This window comes from Carcharhinus amblyrhynchos, chromosome 23, assembly GCF_965287045.1.
Source record: "Carcharhinus amblyrhynchos chromosome 23, sCarAmb.v2.hapA, whole genome shotgun sequence".
In the NCBI taxonomy this organism is placed as follows: Eukaryota; Metazoa; Chordata; class Chondrichthyes; order Carcharhiniformes; family Carcharhinidae; genus Carcharhinus; species Carcharhinus amblyrhynchos.
The window spans coordinates 45,363,281-45,384,666 of record NC_137346.1 but is presented as its reverse complement, the minus strand read 5'-3'; the positions used below and the strand labels follow the sequence as shown (position 1 = coordinate 45,384,666).

The 21,386-nt window shown below is 41.8% G+C and overlaps 1 protein-coding gene and 1 non-coding gene across 2 annotated transcripts in view; both read right to left on the bottom strand.

Moving 5' to 3' along the window:
* Positions 1-21,386, bottom strand: part of cct6a (chaperonin containing TCP1, subunit 6A (zeta 1)) — a 30,713-nt gene that overhangs the window by 5,366 nt on the left and 3,961 nt on the right. Inside the window, exons 3-10 of the mRNA XM_080210438.1 lie at positions 20,678-20,812; positions 17,974-18,147; positions 17,184-17,287; positions 15,784-15,894; positions 6,606-6,765; positions 5,884-5,966; positions 2,106-2,202; positions 553-700 (exon numbers count right to left, since the gene is read on the bottom strand). Coding sequence (XP_080066564.1) covers positions 553-700; positions 2,106-2,202; positions 5,884-5,966; positions 6,606-6,765; positions 15,784-15,894; positions 17,184-17,287; positions 17,974-18,147; positions 20,678-20,812 — 1,012 coding nt within the window. The remainder of the gene's footprint in view (positions 1-552; positions 701-2,105; positions 2,203-5,883; positions 5,967-6,605; positions 6,766-15,783; positions 15,895-17,183; positions 17,288-17,973; positions 18,148-20,677; positions 20,813-21,386) is intronic.
* Positions 17,700-17,828, bottom strand: LOC145357633 (small nucleolar RNA SNORA15). The gene has a single exon (XR_013889326.1). It is a non-coding gene; the product is annotated as a small nucleolar RNA SNORA15 (small nucleolar RNA).

Below are 21,386 nucleotides of genomic sequence, written 5' to 3'. Positions count from 1 at the left end.
TACCATCTCCTGCTCCCCAAAGCCTGCCCACCATATACGAAGCACAAGTCAGGATGTGATGGAATACTCTCCACTTGCCTGGACAAGTGCGGCTCCAACAGCACTTAAGAAACAAGGGGAAAAACAGCCCACCTGATGGCTAACCCTTCCACGAACATCCACCAGATGCACAGTGACAGGCAGTGCATGCTATCTACAAGACGCACTGCAAGCCACGACCATTACCACCTACAAGGACAAGAGCTGCAAATATCTTGGAACACCCAGGTATTAAGCTCCTCTCCAAGCCACTCAACATTCTGACTTGGAAATACATTGCCGTTCCTTCGCAATTGCTGGATCAAAAACCTGGAAACCCTTCCCTAACAGCACAGTGGGTGTACCTCCACCACATGGACTGCAGCAGTTCAAGAAGGCAGCTCAGCACAACCCTCTGAAGGGCAATTAGGGATGGATAATAAATGCTGCCTACCCAGCAACACACACATCAAGAGAATCTCAAATCAACAACAGTTATGTATTAGAGTTCAATAATTTAAATTTGTTACTTGCCATCCTCAATTGCATTCTTTACAGCACGCAGACCATCACGCACTGCATCTTTGATTTGTGTTAAAGTATGCTTGTTTGGTCCCTTGAGGAGCAGAGTCACTGACCGAGGATTATCACATTGCTCAACAAAGGTAAACTTCTCTTCTCCCTATATTTAAATGAAAAATATTTAGTACATTCTTTGTGAAACAACAGATGTGATTCACAACACCAAATATTAGAAGTGAAAATGTTGACGTATTCAGGACGGGCAACATCTGTGGACAGAAACAAATTCAGGGTTCCAGCACCTACAATATCATGTTACTCTTTCAGTCACCAAAAATATAATTTCAAGGAAATTTCTTCCAAAGGTAATCACAACAGAACTCACATCACACACCCCCCAAAACTACGTAACAACCAGACCTTGGTTCACAATACAGCAGGCCATTCAGCCCATCGAATCTGCTCCACCATTTAATATGATCACAGCTGATCAGACACTTCAATTCCTTTCACACCCACAACCCCCATTACCCCATCTTAGCTCTTCAGAAATCTCTGCTTTAAACAATGACTGAGTTTCCTCAGCCCCCAGGGTAGAGAATTCCAAAGTAAAGGAATTGCTCCTCATCTTAGTTCTTCGCAGCTTCCCCCTTATTTTAAAATTGTGGCCTCTGGTTCTAGACTCCCTAAAGAAAGGGAGCATTTTAACCTGCATTTACCTTATAAGTATTTTGTCAGTTTCAGTAAGATCAAATCTTTCTTCAAAACTCAGGTCCAGTTTGCCAAGTATCTCTTCATAAGACAGTCCAGACATCTCTGGAACAAGTCTGGTGAACTTAGTCACACTGCCCCCATGGCAATAATATCCTTTGAGATATGGGGTCCAAAACTACATATGATTCCAGTGGAGTCTACAAGCTCCGATACAACTGAAGCAAAACCTCACCACTCTTGTTGTAATAAATGCTAGTGTTCTATTAACCTTCAGAGTAGCTTGTGCCTACATTTTAGCCTTCAGGAGGACTTGTGGACAAGGATACCCAGATTTTTGTACATGAATATTTTCTAATTTTGTACCACTTGGGAAATATTGTACACACCTGCCCTTCCTACCAAAGTGGACCATTTTACATTCTTTCACATTATATTCCACCTGCCATGTTCTTGCTCATTCACTGAGTCTGTCCTCCTGTAGCCACTTTGCATCTTCCTCAACACACATTCCCACCTAGCTTTGTTATCATCTGCAAACTTGGAAATATTACATTTGATAGATGAGTATACTCTCAAGCTCCTGCAGCAGGTTAGAACAATAAGCCTCTGACTCAGAGACAGTGTGCACCCATTGAACCAAAGCTGATGCCTAATGTTAAAGGCTTGCAATCATTTCCTGTCAGCAAACACACAACTTCAAGTGGCGACATACATTCACAGCGTGCAATGTAATTGTCAGCCACCCGATCTTAAAGACAGTGTAGAGGACATAAAAGTATTTACTGAATCACAGTATAAACCAACAATTAATTCTACTACAATGAAGACAAAAAGTGAATAGCACCACCTACCAATGTGTGTTCGTACACAAGTCCAGCATGTCCCAAGCACTCTGGGGTGAGATCTTCCACAGAATTCATGGCAATGCCTCCACAAGCAAGTGTCAGTCTGAAATATTTAAGGGGAACATTAGTTCAACATGCTAATTGGAACTCAACTACTTATCATCTGCAAAGAAAAATAAATCGCTGCCCAAAAGCTTCACTCCTAAATTCAAACAAACAATCACTTGTATATATAAACACATCCAGCAAAGACAAATAGCCCAAGGCACTTCACAAGTCATTGGGTCAACAGGAAATATTAGAAGCCTCAAATGCTTTGTCATAGGTGGGTTCAAATTTAAGTACTTTTAGACTAGTCTTAACATTGTTTTATATATAGCCTTTTGTACTATGGTCCTAATATTGCTAGCTGTTATTGATTCTGCTTTCCTTTTTTTCCCCTATTTCATTCCTATCTTTGTTTCCCTCATGTCTCCCTACTCAGGTTCCAACCACCCCCACTACTTGAGTTCAAATGCCCAACAGCATTAGCAAATATCTCTGCAAGGATATGACCCTGGTCATGCCGAGGGCAACCTGTCCAGTTTGTACAGGTCCACCTTCCCCAGGATTAGTCCCAATGCCTCAGGTATCTAAATCCTTTCCTCCAGCCACACATTCATCACACCTACTCTCCTATTTTTCACTCTTGCTCACACTTGGCACTGGGGATAATTCTAACCTTTGATATACGTTTAATATATTTCTGAGCTCCAAGGTAGCCAGGACCTCATCCCTCTACCTACATTGTTGAAACCAACATGGACCACAACTTCTGGCTGTTCACTCTCTCCCAGAAAGAATGTCCTGCAGCCGCTCAGTGACTGCAGGCAACATGGAGGAATATCCTGGTGTCCCTTCTGTGGCATAGTACCACTTGGAGGAGTTTACTAAAGGATTATTATTCAACAAAATGTTTTTTGTGGATGTGACTTGTAGATAGATAAAGGGGAGAGTTTCAAAATTAATCTCCTTGTCCTCACTGCATACCTGGGCAATGAGTAAAAGGTCGATTCAAGACATGGCAAAGTGGGATTCCTCATGTCCTGGATCACTTTGGTTTGGTTACTGTGAAAACATGTTAGGAGTCATAGCAAATGGAGTTCTGATAAACAATTTCTTGATGGCAGAAGAGGAAGAAAATGCATCACCTGGAATATTTTAATGGCTGTTTCGCTGAACAAAGACTGCAGCAGAATGAAACATCTAAATCTTCTTGTTTTCTTGCCTTTGAATCAAGGATTCATTCTGACTAGGAAAGTGCACACTCATTTCTTCAAACTTTTTTTCTGAGCATATCTCCTTTGGCAACAGGAGCAGGATCGAGACAAAGATGACAGCTACAAAATGGTCATTTTACACTCAGGAGAGGCAGCTGCTTTCCAACAGCTGTAACTGTGCAGGCCTCTGTAGAATGCACTCTGTTAACCCCTTTTGGGGAGGGGCTAGAGAAGGTGCCCAAAGTATTCTGCTTTGTTTCAACTAGGCAGCCATGTCCAAAAGAATCATCATCTGCAGCAGAAGCATACTAAAAACACAAGTAGTAAAGCTCTAGGACCTGGAACATCAGGATACCAGATAATGAATGCAGAGCGTCACACTGCATCTGTTGTATGAGAACATCAACAATATGACATCAATGTCACTGCTCTGAGATCTGGTAAGCTGGAGAGGGGCAGCTAAAGGAATGCTGATACTTTCAGATTAGAAAAGTGCAGAGTTGGATTTGCCAACAGGAATGAGCTTATGAACTAGCTCCACAAGTTCCCCAAATGCATCTGCCTGAACACAGTACACTGAGCAAGATTTCTAGGACAAACATGACAGGTTCTCAGTGGGGTACTGAAAGAGGACAGTCTTCTTGTTTCAGACTTTAATGTCTGAGTTGAAAGAGATTCCAATCTCTGGAATGGAGCTATTGGCAGGGAAGAAATTGGAAATGTCAACACTAATGCCATTTTTTGCCTTATCAAGTATATTAGCTTATCACCATTTCCAAATTCTGCCATAAGTACAAGTAATGGTGACACCCCAGTCAAAGCTCTGGCATTTGACCTACTACGTCAACACCCACACCCAGAATCACAACGATGTCTGCAGCACCAGATGACAGGAGCTGATGACTCCTGGACCAATCACCAACTTATCTTCCAATTAAATCCATCAAACTGGCTCCCAAATGATGACTGCAACAAGGAGACGTCCACAGAACATCAGAAAAGCTCTTTTTTCAGAGTCTGATTCCAATAATACCGGAGGAAAAGAACTTTCAAATATTAGGACAGAAGTAATTTCCACATGAATGGGAGGAATGTCAGGTTCAATTTGATGAAAATGACCAGGACAACAAAGAACTAACTGATACTAGAGACAAGACTTTCTGTACCTGGTAAAACAACCCAAACTCAATGCAAAAGGAACTGGCTTACCAACAAATAAAGGCCAAGATATAATGGTGCACTGACGATGTGAAGAATACGTAGTGGGTAGACAGGGCAAAAGAAATTCAACATCTTACTGATATGAATGATACTGTGGCTTCTTCACTGCCACATAAGACTATTTCTGGTCCAGGACTGGTTTCACTGTGGCAGAAGGATAAGGAGATCTGATCCAAGGAAAAAAGAAGCTGTCAAGGTGCATTGGAGGGAGCATTTTGAACTTCACTCCACAACATTCAGTTAGTGGGGAGTTCAGAACTCCATCAATGCTTACATAAAAGTGACAAAAGCCATCACACACATGAAGAACAACAGGACGGTAAGAAGTGATAGACTCCCCACTGAAATGGAGGTACTAACATCCCAAGTCCATACCTTCATCCTACAGATGTAAAAAGAAGAAATCTTATAGAATCCCCACAATGCAAAATTCAGCCCGTTAAGTTTGCTTCGACTGTCCAAAAGAGCATCTTACCCAGGCCCATTTTGCCCTGCCCTCTCTCTATAACCCAGGCATTTAGTTAACCTACACATCCGGGGACACTTGAGGGAATTTAGCATGGTCAATCCACTCTACCCTGCTAATCACACATCTTGGTACACATCCACCTTATCTGTACATTTTTGGACTGTGGAAGGAAATAAGAGCACCTGGAGGAAACCCACCCAGACACTGGACGATCACGCAAACTCCACACAGACAGTCACCCAAGGCTAGAATTGAACCTGGATCCCTGGCGCTATGATACAGCAGTGCTAACCACTGTGCCACCATACTGCCCACTTGTTTCCCACAAGTCAAAAGCATTTGGGTGCATTCTGGGAAGGATAAGGCTTAGAGAGGCTGGATGAGAAATCAAGAGAGAAATTTATAAACTTTGGTGCAGAAACAATACTGAATATTTACAGTAAAACAATAAAAGGAGAGAATCATCTCTACTTAAGGCTCATTGGCTCAAACCATGCCAGTCACCATTGATAAATTCCCACCAACTACAACCATCCTACTCTGTAAAGCACCTGTTTGTAGTGTTATTTAGGGCCAGCTGGAAATCATTTCAGCCCATGTGACTGCTTGCCTCCTACAGTTTAAGTGAGCCAGTATAGCTGGATGATCAATGGCACGGAATACTTTGCTTTTTTACGGGATTGCAAGGTCTACTAAAGGACTGAATTAGTTCCAAACTGAATTGCAGATAGGTACCCTGCTTACTTTCTGCCACAGGAAGGCAATTACTACAGACCACTGGTACCAATCTTTACTAGTTTAGACTTATAGCAGAGCATTGCATGTAACAACTGACCTCTCCATGTTTCTCCGCTTTGCTCTTCTCAGTGCCACAATGCCTTCTTTCGCAAATGCATCTAACGATAATGGATCAACACCCTGCCAAAAATCAAAGTGATGTTAAATTTAACTGAAAGAAAAATCTACTTACAAGTACATACGATAAACAGGCTGGGGAGAATAAAACCGCAGTAAAGTTTTAAATCGAAACATCAACTTGAAATTATAAACCGATGATAATAAAAATATGCAAATAAAGACAACAGCTGAATCAAACCAAGTGCCCGGCCAAATTCAACCAGAAGTATGAAATATGGCAGCAAAACAAATGTAAATATTATTCTCTCGTCTGAAAACCAATTTTAAAGAGATGTTTACGAAAGGCAGAAATCTCTTTTGAAATTAGTTATTAATACATTTAGAGACAAGCTATTGTTGCTTAAAAATCAGAGCTAATTAGAACACTAACAAATTGCAGGCAAGGGAGAAGTTGAGGCAATCCAAGTGGTAGTGTGGGATTTTTTTTTTATAAATTTAATTCTACAATTGTTACCCAATGATTCTTACTAAAACGTGTATCCCGTGTCAAAGAAGCCCAGTTAAATAATTTGCTGATCCTCCCAGTCATAGCTACTTGGACAAGGTGATGAGAAAATGATCAGCACTGACACCAAGAAGTTAACATCTTCATGAATAAGAGGAAAAAGCAGAATGAAATGAAGCCCCCAAAGCACTCACCTTTTGGTTAATAACTACAAATCCTTTATCAGATTCACCACAAACTTTTCTTTTCAGTGCTATAATTTTGTTAACTCTGTCTTCGATGAACTTCCTCTCGGCTTGGACAAACTTTTCCCTTTCATCAGCACTTTTGTAGAAGAATCCGGAGTTAACTTCTCTGGAGAAAAATAAAAAGCGTTTGTTACTGCAGGATGTTGACAGGCAAAACACCAGAATTAAAACTTATTCAAGAAAGTAAAATGGTTGATAGCCACAAATATTCACCACATCATTAGTTTTAAAAGCACTATTTCCACCTCTAACATCAGTCTGTCTAAGCTCATCTGTGAGGTAACCTATTTTGGCAACATTTCCCAAGAGGTAGGAAATTAAAAAACGTAGACGTACAATAGGGATCCAGGTGTCCTTGTCCATAAGTCACTGAAAACCAACATGCAGATACAAGCTATCACAAAGGCAAACGGAATGTTAGTACTTATCAAATCAGGAGTGGCGAGGCCTTGCTTCAATTGTAATTGAGCTTGGTTGGGCTGCACCTGGCGCACTGTTTTGGTCCCCATACCTCAAAAGATATTGCCATAGAGAGTGCAAGGAAAGTTCACCAGATTTGTCTTGGGGATGGTGGAACTGTCTTGAGAGATTGAACAAACTGGGCCTGCACTCTTTCAAAGTTTAAAAAAAAAGAGCTGATCTTATTAAAACCTACAAAATACTTGAATAGACAGTGTTGATACAGATAAAATGTTTTTCTTGTTTGGGGATTCTAGAACTAGGGGGCTACAATTAAGGGGAAAGCTACTAAGAACTGAGATGTGGATAAATTTCTTTACATAGGGTTGTGAATCTTTGGAATTCTCTACTCCAGAGTGTGGAGGAGGTTCAGTCATCGAGTATGTTTACTGATTAAAATATTTATAAGATCAAGAGAAACCAGAGTGTACTGATTAACAATAACAGAGTTATAGGGATTACGGATGTAAAAGGCAAATACATAAACACACAGATCTATTGAAGTGTCTGATCAGTATTGACTAGTACAGCAGTAGAACAGGCTGAATGGCCTACTACTGTTGTGTCAACAAATCCTTTATTCATGCCTTTGTTACCTTTAGACTTAAAACTCTGCTGCCTTGTCTTAACTCGCTGCAAGTTCCAATCACCTATCATCTCTGTGCTCACTGATCTACACTGGCTCCCATTCAAGCCACATTTTTGGTTTTAAAATTCTCATCCTGTTTTTAAATCCTTCCATGGTTTCACCATCGCTCCCATCTCTCATCTCGTTCACCCCACAACCTTCCAAAGGTATCTGCACTCATCTAAATTTGGCATCTTGAGCACCCCTCATTTGACTGGCTCCACCATTGGTTGCTGTGCTTTCAATTGCCTGGGCCCTAACCGCTGGCATGTCCTCCCTAAACCGTCCTTCCCACCTTTAAGACACTTAATAAAACCAACCTCTGATCTAGTTTTTGATCATCTGATCCAAACTTATGCTGGTTGCTTTCATATTTTGTTTGATAATGCTCTTTCCAAGCATTCTGGGGTGTTTAATTATATTGATAATGCTATGTAAATACAAGCTGTCACAATTATATATTCATTAAGATAAGGAGATTTAATTCCTGCTCACCATGGAGATTACTGTACAAGGAAGATTCAGCTTAAAGTGAAGAGGTAGTGAGTAGTAATCCAGAGACCCCAGGGCAATGCTTTGGAGATCTGGGCTCAAATCCCACCATTGCAGGTGAAATCTGGAATTAAAAATCTAATGGCCATGAAATCATTGTCAATTGTTGTCAGGAAGGAAATCTGCCATCCACATACAGTCTGGCCTACATGTGACACCAGAGCCACAGCAACGTGTTTACTCTCTGAAATAGCTGAGCAAGCCACTCAGTTGCATTGAACTGCTACAAAATAAAACTGGATGGACCACCCAGCAACAGCCTAGGGACTGGAAACAACAGCAAGCTCAGCCCTGTCAACCCCGCAAAGTCCTCCTTGTTAACATCAGGGACTTCATGCCAAAATCTGAGCTGTCTCAGTCTCACTAAACAACAGCCTGACATCATCATACCATACAATGTAGTTAACACTACTATCACCATCCCTATCCCACTGGCAGGACAGATCCAGCAGAAGTATTCAATCAAGACAGAGTTGCCCTGGAGTCCTCAACATTGGCCCTGGATCCCAGAAATTCTCATGACAGCAGATCAAATATGGCCAAGAAAAATTCCTGTTGATTACATGAATCCTGGATACATTAAACACAACTTGGAAGAAGCACCGAGGTGACAAGGACACAATGGATCCTTGGGTGGGTAGAATCATGGAGGTTTACAGCATGGAAACAGGCCCTTAGGCCCAACTTATCCATGCCGCTTTTTGTTTTAAAGAGCCCTAAGCTATTCCTAATTGCCTGCAATTGGCCTATACCCTCTATACCCACGTAAGTATCTAATGCTTTTTAAAAGATAAAACTGTACCCGCCTCTACTTCTACCCTCTAGCAGCTTGTTCCAGACACAGCACCTTGTGTGAAAAAACTGTCCCTCTGCTCACTTTTGTATCTCTCCTCTCACCTTAAACTTACGCCCCCTAGTTTTAGACTCCCCCACCTTTGGGAAAAGATATTGACTATCTACCTTGTCTATGCCCAGCATTATTTTTAGACCCAAGGTCTGCCCTCAGCCTCCTATGCTCCAGAGAAAAAAGTCCCAAACTATTCAGCCTCTCTTTATAACTCAAACCATCAAGTCCCGGTAGCATCCAAAGAAATGTTTTCCGCACTCTCTCGTTTAACAACATCCTTTCTATAATAGGGTGACTAGAATTCCAAGTGTGGCCTTACCAATGTATTGTACAACTTCAACAAGGCATCCCAACTCCTGTATTCAATGTTCTGACCGATGAAACAAAGCACTCTGTCCACCTGTGACTCCACTTTCAAGGAGCTATGAACACGTAGCCCTAGATCTTTGTTCTGTAACTCTCCCCAGCGCCCTACCATTAACTGAGTAAGTCCTGTCCTGGTTCAATCTACAAAAATGCATTACTTCGCATTTGTCTAAATTAAACTTCATCTTCCATTCATCAGCCCACTGGCCCAATTGATCAAACTCCTGTTGCAATTGGAGATAACTTTCTTCACTGACCACCATGCCAATCTTGGTGTCATCTGCAAACTTACTAACCATGCCCACTATAGAACATAGAACACTACAACACAAACAGGCCCTTCGGCCCACGAGTTGCGCCGATCACATCAACACCTATAACCCCCAATCCCATAAAACCCCATATACTCATCCAGAAGTCTTTTAAAAGACCCCAGCGAGTTCGCCTCCACCACCACTGACGGCAGCCGATTCCATTCACTCACCACCCTCTGAGTGAAAAACTTACCCTTAACATCACTTCTGTACTTTCCTCCCCGAACCTTAAATCTGTGTCCTCTCGTAGCGACCATTTCAACCCGGGGAAATAGCCTCTGAGAATCCACCCTATCTATTCCTCTCAACATTTTATAAACCTCTATCAGGTCGCCTCTCAACCTACGTCTCTCCAGGGAAAAGAGACCCAGTTCCCTCAACCTAACTTCATAAGGCATGCCTCCCAGTCCAGGCAACATCCTTGTAAATCTCCTCTGTACCCTTTCAATAGCTTCTACGTGTTTCCTATAGTGAGGCGACCAGAACTGCGCACAGTACTCCAAATGAGGCCTGACAAGGGTCTTATAAAGTTGCATTACCTCCTGACTCCTAAACTCAATCCCTCGATTTATGAAGGCCAGTACACCATACGCCTTCTTGACCACCTCTTCCACCTGCGAGGCCGATTTAAGAGTCCTGTGGACCCGGACCCAAGATCCTTCTGCTCCTCAACACTACCAAGACTCCTGCCCTTGATAGTGTACTCGTTCGTCCCGTTGGTTCTGCCAAAACAGACGACTACGCATTTATCCGCGTTGAAGTCCATCTGCCACTTCTCCGCCCAGTCCTGCATCCTATTTATGTCCTGCTGCAACTTTTGCCATCCTTCCAGACCATCCGCAACACCACCGACCTTCGTGTCATCAGCAAACTTACTTACCCATCCTTCCACTTCCTCATCCAGGTCATTTATGAGAATGACAAACAGCAAGGGTCCTAGAACAGATCCCTGGGGCACTCCACTGGTGACTGACCTCCATTCAGAAAAAGACCCATCCACAACCACTCTCTGCCTTCTGCAGGCAAGCCAGTTCTTGATCCACAAGGCCAAAGGCCCTTGGATCCCATGCCCTCTCACCTTCTCAAGAAGTCTTGCATGGGGGACCTTATCAAACGCCTTGCTGAAGTCCATGTACACCACGTCCACGGCACTTCCTTCGTCAATGTGTTCAGTCACATTATCGAAGAACTCAACTAGGCTTGTAAGGCACGACCTGCCCTTGACAAACTATGTTCTCATCCAAATCATTAATATGAAATGACAAACAACAGTGGCCCAGCACTGATCCCTGAGGCATTCTGCTTGTAATTAAAGGTCCATCACCAAGAATGGCTCGATAATACCAAAGTGGACGGCACAGTGATTAGCACTGCTGCCTCAGTGCCAAGGACCTAGGTTCGATTCCCAGCTTGGATCACTGGTTGTGTGGAGTCTGCACATTCTCCCCATACCTGTGTGGGCTTCCTCCAGGTTTCCTCCCACAGTCCAGAAGACATGCTGGTTAGGCACAGTGGCCATGCCAATTTTTCCCTTGGAAGTGTTAGAATTCAAAAAGATACAAAAACCAGCATAAAGGCACTTTATCTGAACGCTCATAGCATTCGAAACAAGGTAAATGAGTTGACAGCACAAATCATTGTGAACGAGAATGATTTGGTGGCCATTACAGAGACATTGCTGCAGGATGGTCACGACTGGGAATTGAATATTCATGGGATTCAAACTGTTCGGAGGGACCAACAGGACGATAAGGGAGGTGGTGTAGCTCTAATATTTAAAGGATGATATCAGGGTGGTAGTGAGATACAATACAGGTTCAATGGAAAAAAATGGTTGAATTCATTTAGGTGGAAATTAGAAATAGTAAGGAGAAAAAGTCACTGATAGGCATAGTCTATAGGCCACCAATAATGACATCATGGTGGGGTGAGAAATAAACAAGAAAACTAATGTAAAAATGATACAGCAATCATCATGGGGGATTTTAATCTACATATCAATTGGTCAAACCAAGTCAGTCAAGTTTGAGGAGAAGTTCATAGAATGTATCCACGATAGCTTCCTTGAATAGTATGTAATGGAACTGATAAGGGAGCAAGCTATCCTCGATCTGGTCCTATGTAATAAGACGGGAATAATTAATGATCTTGCAGTTAGGGATCCTCTTAGAAGAAGCCATCAGTTTGGTTGAGTTTAAAACACAGATGGAGTGCGAGAAGGTAAAATCCAATACCAGTATCTTGTGCTTAAGCAAAGGAGACCATAAAGGGATGAGGAAGACATTGGCTAAGGTAGACTGGGAGCAAATATTTTATGGTGGGACAATTGAGGAACAGTGGAGGACTTTCAAAGCATCTCAAGTGCTCAAAAGTACATACCAGTGATGAGGAAGGACTGTAGAAAAAGAGATAATCATCCATAGATATTTAAGGAAATAAATGAGGGTATCAAATTGAAAGAAAATGCATACAAAGTGGCAAAGTTTAGTGGGAACCTAAAAGATCAGCAGAAAGCCATGAAAAAGCTATAAAGAAAAGTAAACTGGATTATGAGAGTAAACTAGCTCAGAATGTAAAAACAGCAAATAGCGAAAGTTTCTACAAATATATATATATATGAAACGATAAAAAGAGCGGCAAAAGTAAACATCGGTCCTTTAGAGGGCAAGAAGAGGGGTGTATAACTGGAAATGAGAAAATGGCTGAGGCACTAAACAGGTATTTTGTGTTGGACTTCAGTGGAAGACACAAATAACATACCAAAAATTGATGACAGGAAGGCTATGGCAGGTGAGGAACCAGAAACTATTATCTCGAAAGAGGTAATGTTGGACACGTTAATAGGGCTAAAGGTAGGCAAGTCTCCTGGTCCTGATGGAATGCATCCCAGGGTACTAAAAGAGATGGCAGGAGAAGTAGCAAATGCACGAGTGGTAATTTACCAAAATTCACTGGATTCTGGGGTGGTTCCCACAGATTGGAAAACAGCAAAAGTAACACCACTGTTTAAAAGGAGGTAGACAAAAGGCAGATAACTATAGGCCAGTTCACTTAACTTCTGTAGTAGGGAAAATGCTTCAATCTATCAAGGAAGAATTGGGAGACATCTAGATAATAAATTGTCCCACTGGTTCATGAAGGGCAGGTCACATTTGACTAATTTGGTGGAATTCTTTGAGAACATTACATTTGCAGTGGACAATGGGGAACTTGTGGATGTGACGTATCTGGATTTCCAGAAGGCACTTGACAAGGTGCTGCACCAAAGACTGCTACATAAGGTAAAGGCGCAGTGTGTTACAGGTAATGTATTAGCATGGATAGAGGACTGGTTAACTAACAGAAAGCAAAAAAAGAGTGGGAGCAAATGGTGTTTTTCTGGTTGACAACCGGTGACTAGGGGTGTGCCTCAGGGATCAGTGTTGGGATCGCAATTGTTTACAATTTACATAGATGATTTGAAGTTGGGGACCATGTCCAGCGTGTCAAAATTCGCAGATGACATGAAGATGGATGAAAGAGCAAAGTGTGCAGAGGATGCTGAAAATCTCCAAAGGAATATAGATAATCTAAGCGAGTAGGCGAGGGTCTGGCAGATGGAGTACAATATTGGTAAACTGAGGTCATCCATTTTGGTAGGAACAACAGCAAAATGGACTATTATTTAAATAGTAAAAAATTGCAGCATGCTGCTGTGTAGAGGGACCTGGGTGTCCTTGTGCAGGAATCTCAAGGAGTCTGTTTGCAGGTAGTTGAGAAGGCAAATAGAATTTTATCCTTTATTGCTAGAGGGATGGAATTTCAAAACAGCGAGGTTATGTTGCAGCTGTATAAGGTGCTGGTGAGGCCACACCTGGAGTACTGTTTGATAAGGTGCCGCACAAAAGATTGTTACAGAAGGTTAGGGGGCATGGAGTTGGGGGTAAGGTGTTAACGTGGATAGAGGATTGGCTGTCAAATAGGAGGCAGACAGTAGGTATCAATGGGTGCTATTCAGATTGGCAGTTGGTGACTAGTGGAGTGCCCCAGGGATCGGTGCTGGGCCCTCAGCTATTTACCATTTATATAGATGATCTGGAGGAGGGAGCTGAGTGTAAGGTGTCAAAATTTGCTGATGACAAAGAAAAGTGGAAAAGCCAATTGTGCGGAGGGTGTGGAAAGTCTGCAGAGGGCTCTAGATAGGCTGAGCAAGTGGACGAGGACCTGGCAGATGGAATACAATGTTGGCAAGTGTGAGGTTATCTACTTTGGCAGGAATAATAGTAGGAAGGACTACTACTTACAGGGCGAAAAGCTGCAGCATGCTACGGTGCAGAGGGACCTGGGGGTCCTTGTGCATGAGTCGCAAAAACCCAGCCTACAGGTGCAGCAGGTGATCAGGAAGGCAAATGGGATGCTGGCCTTCATAGCGAGGGGGATTGAATATAAAAGTAGGGAGGTCTTGCTGCAACTGTACAGGGCACTGGTGAGGCCGCAGCTGGAGGACTTGCGCAAGGATATTTTGGCCTTGGAGGGAGTGCAGAGGAGGTTCACTAGGCTGATACCGGAGTTGAGCTATGAAGAGAGGCTGAATAGACTGGGCTTGTACTCGTTAGAGTTTAGAAGGATGAGGGGGGATCTTATAGAGACGTATAAGATGATGAAGGGGATGGATAGGGTAGAGGTGGAGAGGTTCTTCCTGCTCAGAAAAGACAGCAGGACTAGAGGGCACAGCCTCAAGATAAGGGGGGGGCCAGTTTAGAACAGAGTTGAGGAGGAACTTCTTCACTCAAAAGGGTTGTGAAACTATGGAATTCCCCACCCAGTGAAGCAGTTGAGGACACCTCATTGAATATGTTTAAAGCAAGGACAGATAAATTTTTGAATAGTAAAGAAATTAAGAGTTATTGTGAGCAGGTGGGTAAGTGGAGCCCAGTCCACAAAAAGATCAGCCATGATCTTATTGAATGGCAGAGCAGGCTACTCCTGCTTCTAGTTCTTATATTCTCATGTACCCAAACAGGCACCGGAGTATAGCAAATAGGGGTTTTCACAGTAAGCCTATTTGTGACACTAATAGTGACGCTTTATTTTGAAAAAGCAAGCCGGCTGGGTACTAAAGGACATAGCTGCTAGATGGGGTCTGCAACAGGTGGTTAAGGAGCCACCAACCAACAGGGAAAAACATTTGACTTCATCCTCACCAACCTGTCTGCTGCAGTATTTAAAGTTCATTTATTTATTAATCACAAGTAGGCTTACATTAACACTGCAATGAAGTTACTTTAAAACTCCCCTAGTTGCTACACTCCTGCACCTGTTTGGGTATGCCGAGGGAGAATTTACCATGGCCAATGCATCTAATGCAGTGACTGTCAGCAGCAGCAGAGTTGTACTCAAACATAACCTGTCACCTCATGGCCTGGCATATCCTCCACTCTATGACCATCAAGTCAGGGGGTCAACCCTGGTTGAATGAGGAGCACAGGAGGGCATGCCAGGAGCAACATCAAGCACACCTAAACTGGTGAAGCCGCAACACAGGACTATTTATGTGCCAAACAGCACAAGGAGGAAGTCATGGACAAAGCCAAGTATTTGCACAACCAACAGATCAGATGTAAGCTCTGCAGTCCTTCCAAATCCAGCTGTGTTGCATATCCATGACTATTACCATCTAGAAGGACGAGGACAGCAGATACACAAGAACACCATCACCTGCAAGTTCCCCTCCAAGTCACTCACCTTCCTGACTTGGAAATATATCCCTGTTCCTTCACTGTCGCTGGGTCAAAATCCTGGAACTCCTTAACAGCACTGTGGGTGTATCTACACCGTATGGACGGCAGTGGTTCAAGAAAGCAACTCACCAGCACCTTATCAAAGATATTTAGGGATGTGCAATAAATAATAGCCTAGCCAAAGAAACTCATATCCCTTGAATCAATACAAAACATTACAAAGCTTGACAGCACTTACGTCTTTTCATACTCTAGAGACACATTGCAGGTAAGAATGTAAGCATCTTCTACTCTTTTCTTCATGTCTGGATGACGAGCACCATGATCCAACACCAGTCCTCTCACCAGGCTGCAGAATGAAAATTTCTCACTATAATCATCATTTCAAAAGGAAAACTTTCATCGATATCTAGATAAATGGAGTCTGTTGATTTTAATTTAGTTAACTGCTGATAGCACTTTTTGTACCTGCTAACTACAGATAGGCAGACAGGGATGGAAATCACTCATCAGGCATCTGGCAGTGTAAAATGTTAACTCCCACCCTGCCAATGGTGACTGTTAATGTCTGTACACTTTAGCACAAATTTCCCAGTGTGAGGGATATCATGGAACCATTCGATTGCTGGCAGTTGCCTGTTTAATTTTGAACTTCTAGTTTGAGCACATATTAAATACAATAAAGTGTATAAACACATTACAATCATGATGATATTTGCACCAAAACATTAACTTTAACCTAGTAAAGACAATGAGCTGACCAGTCATACACGTGCAGTGCAAAACGTCGATGTACACGAATGAACATACTGATTCCAAGTCACGTCCAAACCAATGTTGTGAAGTCAAAACGGAATGTCAGTTTATAAACTTTGCAAACGCCATTCGTCAAGTCAAGGACTGCCTTACTACCACTAGATAACTCAAGATTCCAAAGGACTTGACTGGGAACATGTTGAGAAAGTTTCCTCTCATGGTGGAAATCTCAAAATGACAGAGCTAAGAAGCTAAAATAGAACAGCCGTGAGGAATAAAAAGAAAGCAGGAAAGAACTCAAGCAGGGAATGAGAGAGCAAGGAGGGGCCATGAAGTGACCTTGGCAAGTCAGGTTAAAGAGAATCCAAAGACATTTTATACATATATTAAAAACTAGAGGATAATTCGGGAGAGGGTAGGACTCAAGATTAAAGAAGGGAACTCGTGCCAAGAAGGAGAAGATGCGGACAAGATCCTAAGTGAGTACTTGTGTAGGTATTCACCAAGAAGGACATGGAGGATTAGTGTGAAGCATGCTAATATGTTACAGCATTTTGAGATCAATAAGAAGCAATAAATACAAGTCCCCAGGGTCGGATGGAATCGGATGAATCTACCCCATGATTTCAAAGCAATGGTGCTGCTTCTAAAGTTTAGAATTCACTCAAAACAGCCAACTCGTGGAAGAGTAGCAGGAAAGAATTCTATCCCAAAATGACTAGTTCCAAAGATGTTCAATAATGAGCTAAATTTTCTGTTTAAATTTGAGTATATAATACAATCCTGAAACATTAATTGTGAAATAAGCTTGTCCTTAACCATCAACTAGAGGGTTATTATTATTGCACCACTGACTAGTCAATTTTCATTAGCAATGCTTACTTTGTGTCACTCTCAGTTTTGTGTTTCATCTCCATAATCTCGACCATGAAGAGATCAATGGGCTCATTTGGTTTCTTTACTGCCAGCACAGCATCGACCACAGCCTATAATGATCAAACATTATCATTAGATATTTATTTCTCTCAAAGTTATATTGTATGATTCATGACCATTTTAATTCTTCCCAGCAGAAAATGTTTTACACAAAATGCAACCATGATAGGAACAGTTCCAATTATATTACTTCACTCATCCTATGAGTTTGTGCCAATGATCAAAGACCACACAAAATTGCACAAAAGTAGTCTAGCCCCTCACTTGAAATTGTACATCATTTTTTAAAAATCCACATTTATCATGGAAGCAAGAAAAGATGTCACATTATTTTTTCCCACTAGCGGTGGTGCCATACCTGTTCCACGGAGATAATTATTTAGTGACAAATTTAGCCCGTTTCCATATGAAGGTGAACATTAGTTTGTAATTGAAAAAGTTTCAATATTCATATCTATAAAAACTTGTATTCACTTTTTGAATGTTGCTGTGATAGGACAGAGCACCAATTTTCAAATCAAGAAAGTGAAGATATTCTAGCATGATGTCTGGCTGCTTTAGCTACAGAGCTAATGCAGAATTCAGTCATGCACAGCTAACATCCGATTATTTGCCCACTCGCCATTATGCACCTAGGACTGGAAGGACACGAGGGACATAGCAATTTCTTGAATATTAAGATATGCAAGATGTAGTGCTGCATGAAAAAAGGAGCAAATTTTAAATAGATAAATACCTCTGTTAAGACATCTGCCAATTCTTTATGCACCTTTGTGCGCAATGATGTCCTGGCAACATTGATGAGAGTCCCTCTGTCCATCTCTTTGGTTATTTTCACCTGCTCCAAAATCTCAAGAGCCTTTTCTTTAGCTGCTTCAAACCCTTCAGTTACAATCCTGGGATGCAAACCCTGAAGAGAAATGGCATGTCACTCCTAAAAATCAAATTCTCAGAAAATTCTGCGGAACAAGTGACATCCAGTTTTCATTCTAAACTTCTGATATTTGATTAATAATATCTCCCTCTCCATCTTAAGTCTCCTCTAACTTATAGTTCCTTATAAACTAGGGTCTTAAACCTGAACAAAGGATCCTGAATGTATGAGCAACAAGTAAACTATGGTGGATTGAAAAAAATACACTAAAAAACAATGATAGACAGGTAAAGGCTGGCACATAAAAGTATCATATGGTCAACAATAAATATACCTCATAACCCCAACAGAAAAGATGAATCAGCCTCGTAGCTAACAAATTAACTTAGGCTGCATCAGATCAAAGGAAGGAGCTTGTAAGGAGCCATAGAAAATGATAACCTGAAGGATTGGGAGCAATGTAGAATCCAGCAAAGGAGGATCAAGGAAGAGGAGAAAATGAATGCAAGGTAAAGAGCATAAAACTTCTTTAAGTAGGAAAAAAAAGGTTAGCAAGGTTGAATGTAGGTTAATTACAGGTAGAGACAGAAGAATTTATAGTGCAATATAGGGGAACATTAGAGAAACTAAACAATTTGGGAAGCTGTATAAATCAAAGAGCGGAGACAAGGCAAAAGAGAAAAAGTATTACAGAATATGAAAAACAAACTCAGTGTAAAAATTTTACAAAACCCTGACAGGGTAGATGGATGTTTCCCCTGGCTGGTAGGTCTAAAAGCAGAATAGGGGGCAGGCCTGAGATCTTGAGGGGTACTGGCAAGGTGGATTCGGAGAGGATTTTCCTCATCAAGAGAATCTAGAACTAGAGGTCACTCACTTAAGGGAGATAAGGAGAAATTCTTGCTCTTAGTGTCATGAGTCTCTGGAACACTCTTCCTCAAAAGGCTGTGAATATTATTAAGACAGAGTTAGATGGATTCTTAATTAACAAAGGGAAATCAAAGATTATCGAGGGTAGGGAAGAACATGGGATCAAGGTTACAATCAGATGAACCACGATCTTATTGTATGGCAGAAAAGGCTTGAAGGGCCAAGTGGCCTACTCCTGAACCACTATGATATAATTGTATGATGGAGCAGGCTCATTGAGCCAAATGGCCCACTCCTTCTCATATGCTCTTAACTGCTTAACCCAATTGTCTGTGCTCATTTGTGGTTTCTTGATTTTAACTGCCCCACTGACTTTGGAGTCCATCCCTGCCTCATTTCTCTTTAAGAAGCTCTTTAAAAATCTACTTCATCTGATCGAAGTCAGATTTCATTTGCTAAATCTCCTGAAGTGTCTTGCATCATTATTTTAAAGCATCATATAAAATCAAGACACTGTTTAAATGTGAATGATGTATTTACCAAACAAAACCTACTGAACATTTTCACTCCATGACATTTTAAAGTACAAAGAAATTCTCCAGAAAAGAAGTTACTGGATGAACAGCAGTATCTTATACGATTTTGATTTGTCACATTTGTAGGTATACAGTGAAAAGTAATGTTTCTTGCACACTATACAAAGTATACTGTACATAGAGAAGGAAAATAGAGAAAAAGGAGAGAGAGTGCAGAATGTAGCGTTAAAAGTCATAGCTAGGGTTTAAAAAAGGTCAACTCGACTTCTACATGGTCTAATCATTTATAAATATCCACACTCATTTATACCAAAAATGCTCCTTTCCAGCCATAAATAAACCTGACATTGTCAAATCTGGGTATTATAGGTATGTTTGGTCATCCCATTTACAGATTCAACTGCATAAATTCCAAACTAAAGGGTAATACATCTGGTAGGAGGGAGGGGCAATCCCAATGGGGCACGCCCCATCGTAAATATGTGGTGGCAAAGTGCCCCGAACGCATCCAGGTAAGGGTTGTACACTAACTGAGCACAAACCTCCAAAGGACAATTACCCTGCATTGGTAATCAACCAAAAATATGGTCGAAATCACAAACTTCAGATGGTGCCGGCTGTGCCACATTAATAGTTACCAAGACGCAGTCGGAATTAAAACAAGCTTCCAAGCACTGACCTCCCACAGGACACCATCTCCCTATCAGAACCTCCCCAACTATACCCACCTGCCACCCCCTCAACTGGACCACCATCTGCCACCTCCCCGCCCCCCAAAAAAAATCCTACCCACTTGATCTTATGCACTACCCAGGCCTGGACTTACCTGGTTTATGATAGCTAGTGACATAAGAGGGGGTGTGGTTAATACCCTTTGGATGAGGTATCCTCATCCAGAGTCAAACAAGATAGAGTCGCCTGGACTTGAAGGCAAGTAACTAGAATAGAGAGGCAAGCCAATTCAAGTACCACTCTTCCAAGTTATGGCCTTTTACTCCATACCAGTTATGAACAGGGACTCCTCTCATTGGTGAGCATTCTTCTCTTCACTGTCATATGAGGACTTTAATTAAACAAATACTCAGAACTGCCTGTGTTACTCAGTTTTGCTAGGAATGAGATCAACTTCCAAAGCTACAACGAAGTAATGTGTTTGTTACCTCGGAAATGTAGAGATCAGCTTGTTTCAGTAGCTCGCCAATAATCAGCACATTGGAAGTGGTGCCATCACCAGTCATGTCGTCCTGAGCTGTGGCCACTTTAGCAATGAGAGAGGCTGTCGGGTGTTGTATTTGCTGCAACGGAATCATTGATATCTTTAAAAACTTTTTTTTTTGCACATTCCATTGACATGCATGGATTATTTACCCTTTAAAACAGATGAAATTACTTTTCATGAGGTTCACAGAAGGTGGTCATTCGGCCCATTGAGTGTGTGACGACCACAATCCCACCCAGGCCCTATTCCCATGACCCCTCATATTTACCCTGCTAATCCCCATGACACTAGAGTCACTTTAGCATGGCCAATCAACCTAATCCACACTTTTTGGACCGAGAAAGACATCACTCAGCTGCTAAGCCCGTTTGCCATTCAATTAGATCATGATGAAGCTAAGTATCCTAACTCTCTACTTGGTTCCATATTTCTTTAGTAACCTTCCACAGATCTATCAGTTTCATTTTTATACTTGACTGTCCAGGCTCAGCAGCTTGATGGCATTCCAGATTCCCAATGATCTTTCAGTGAACGCTCCCTACATCTCAACTGCATTGCTCAGCTCGATTTAAAATACTATGCCCCTTCTACTCTGGGCCTGCTCTTCCACAGGATAGATATTATTTCCTGTCGGATCCAACAAGTGCTTG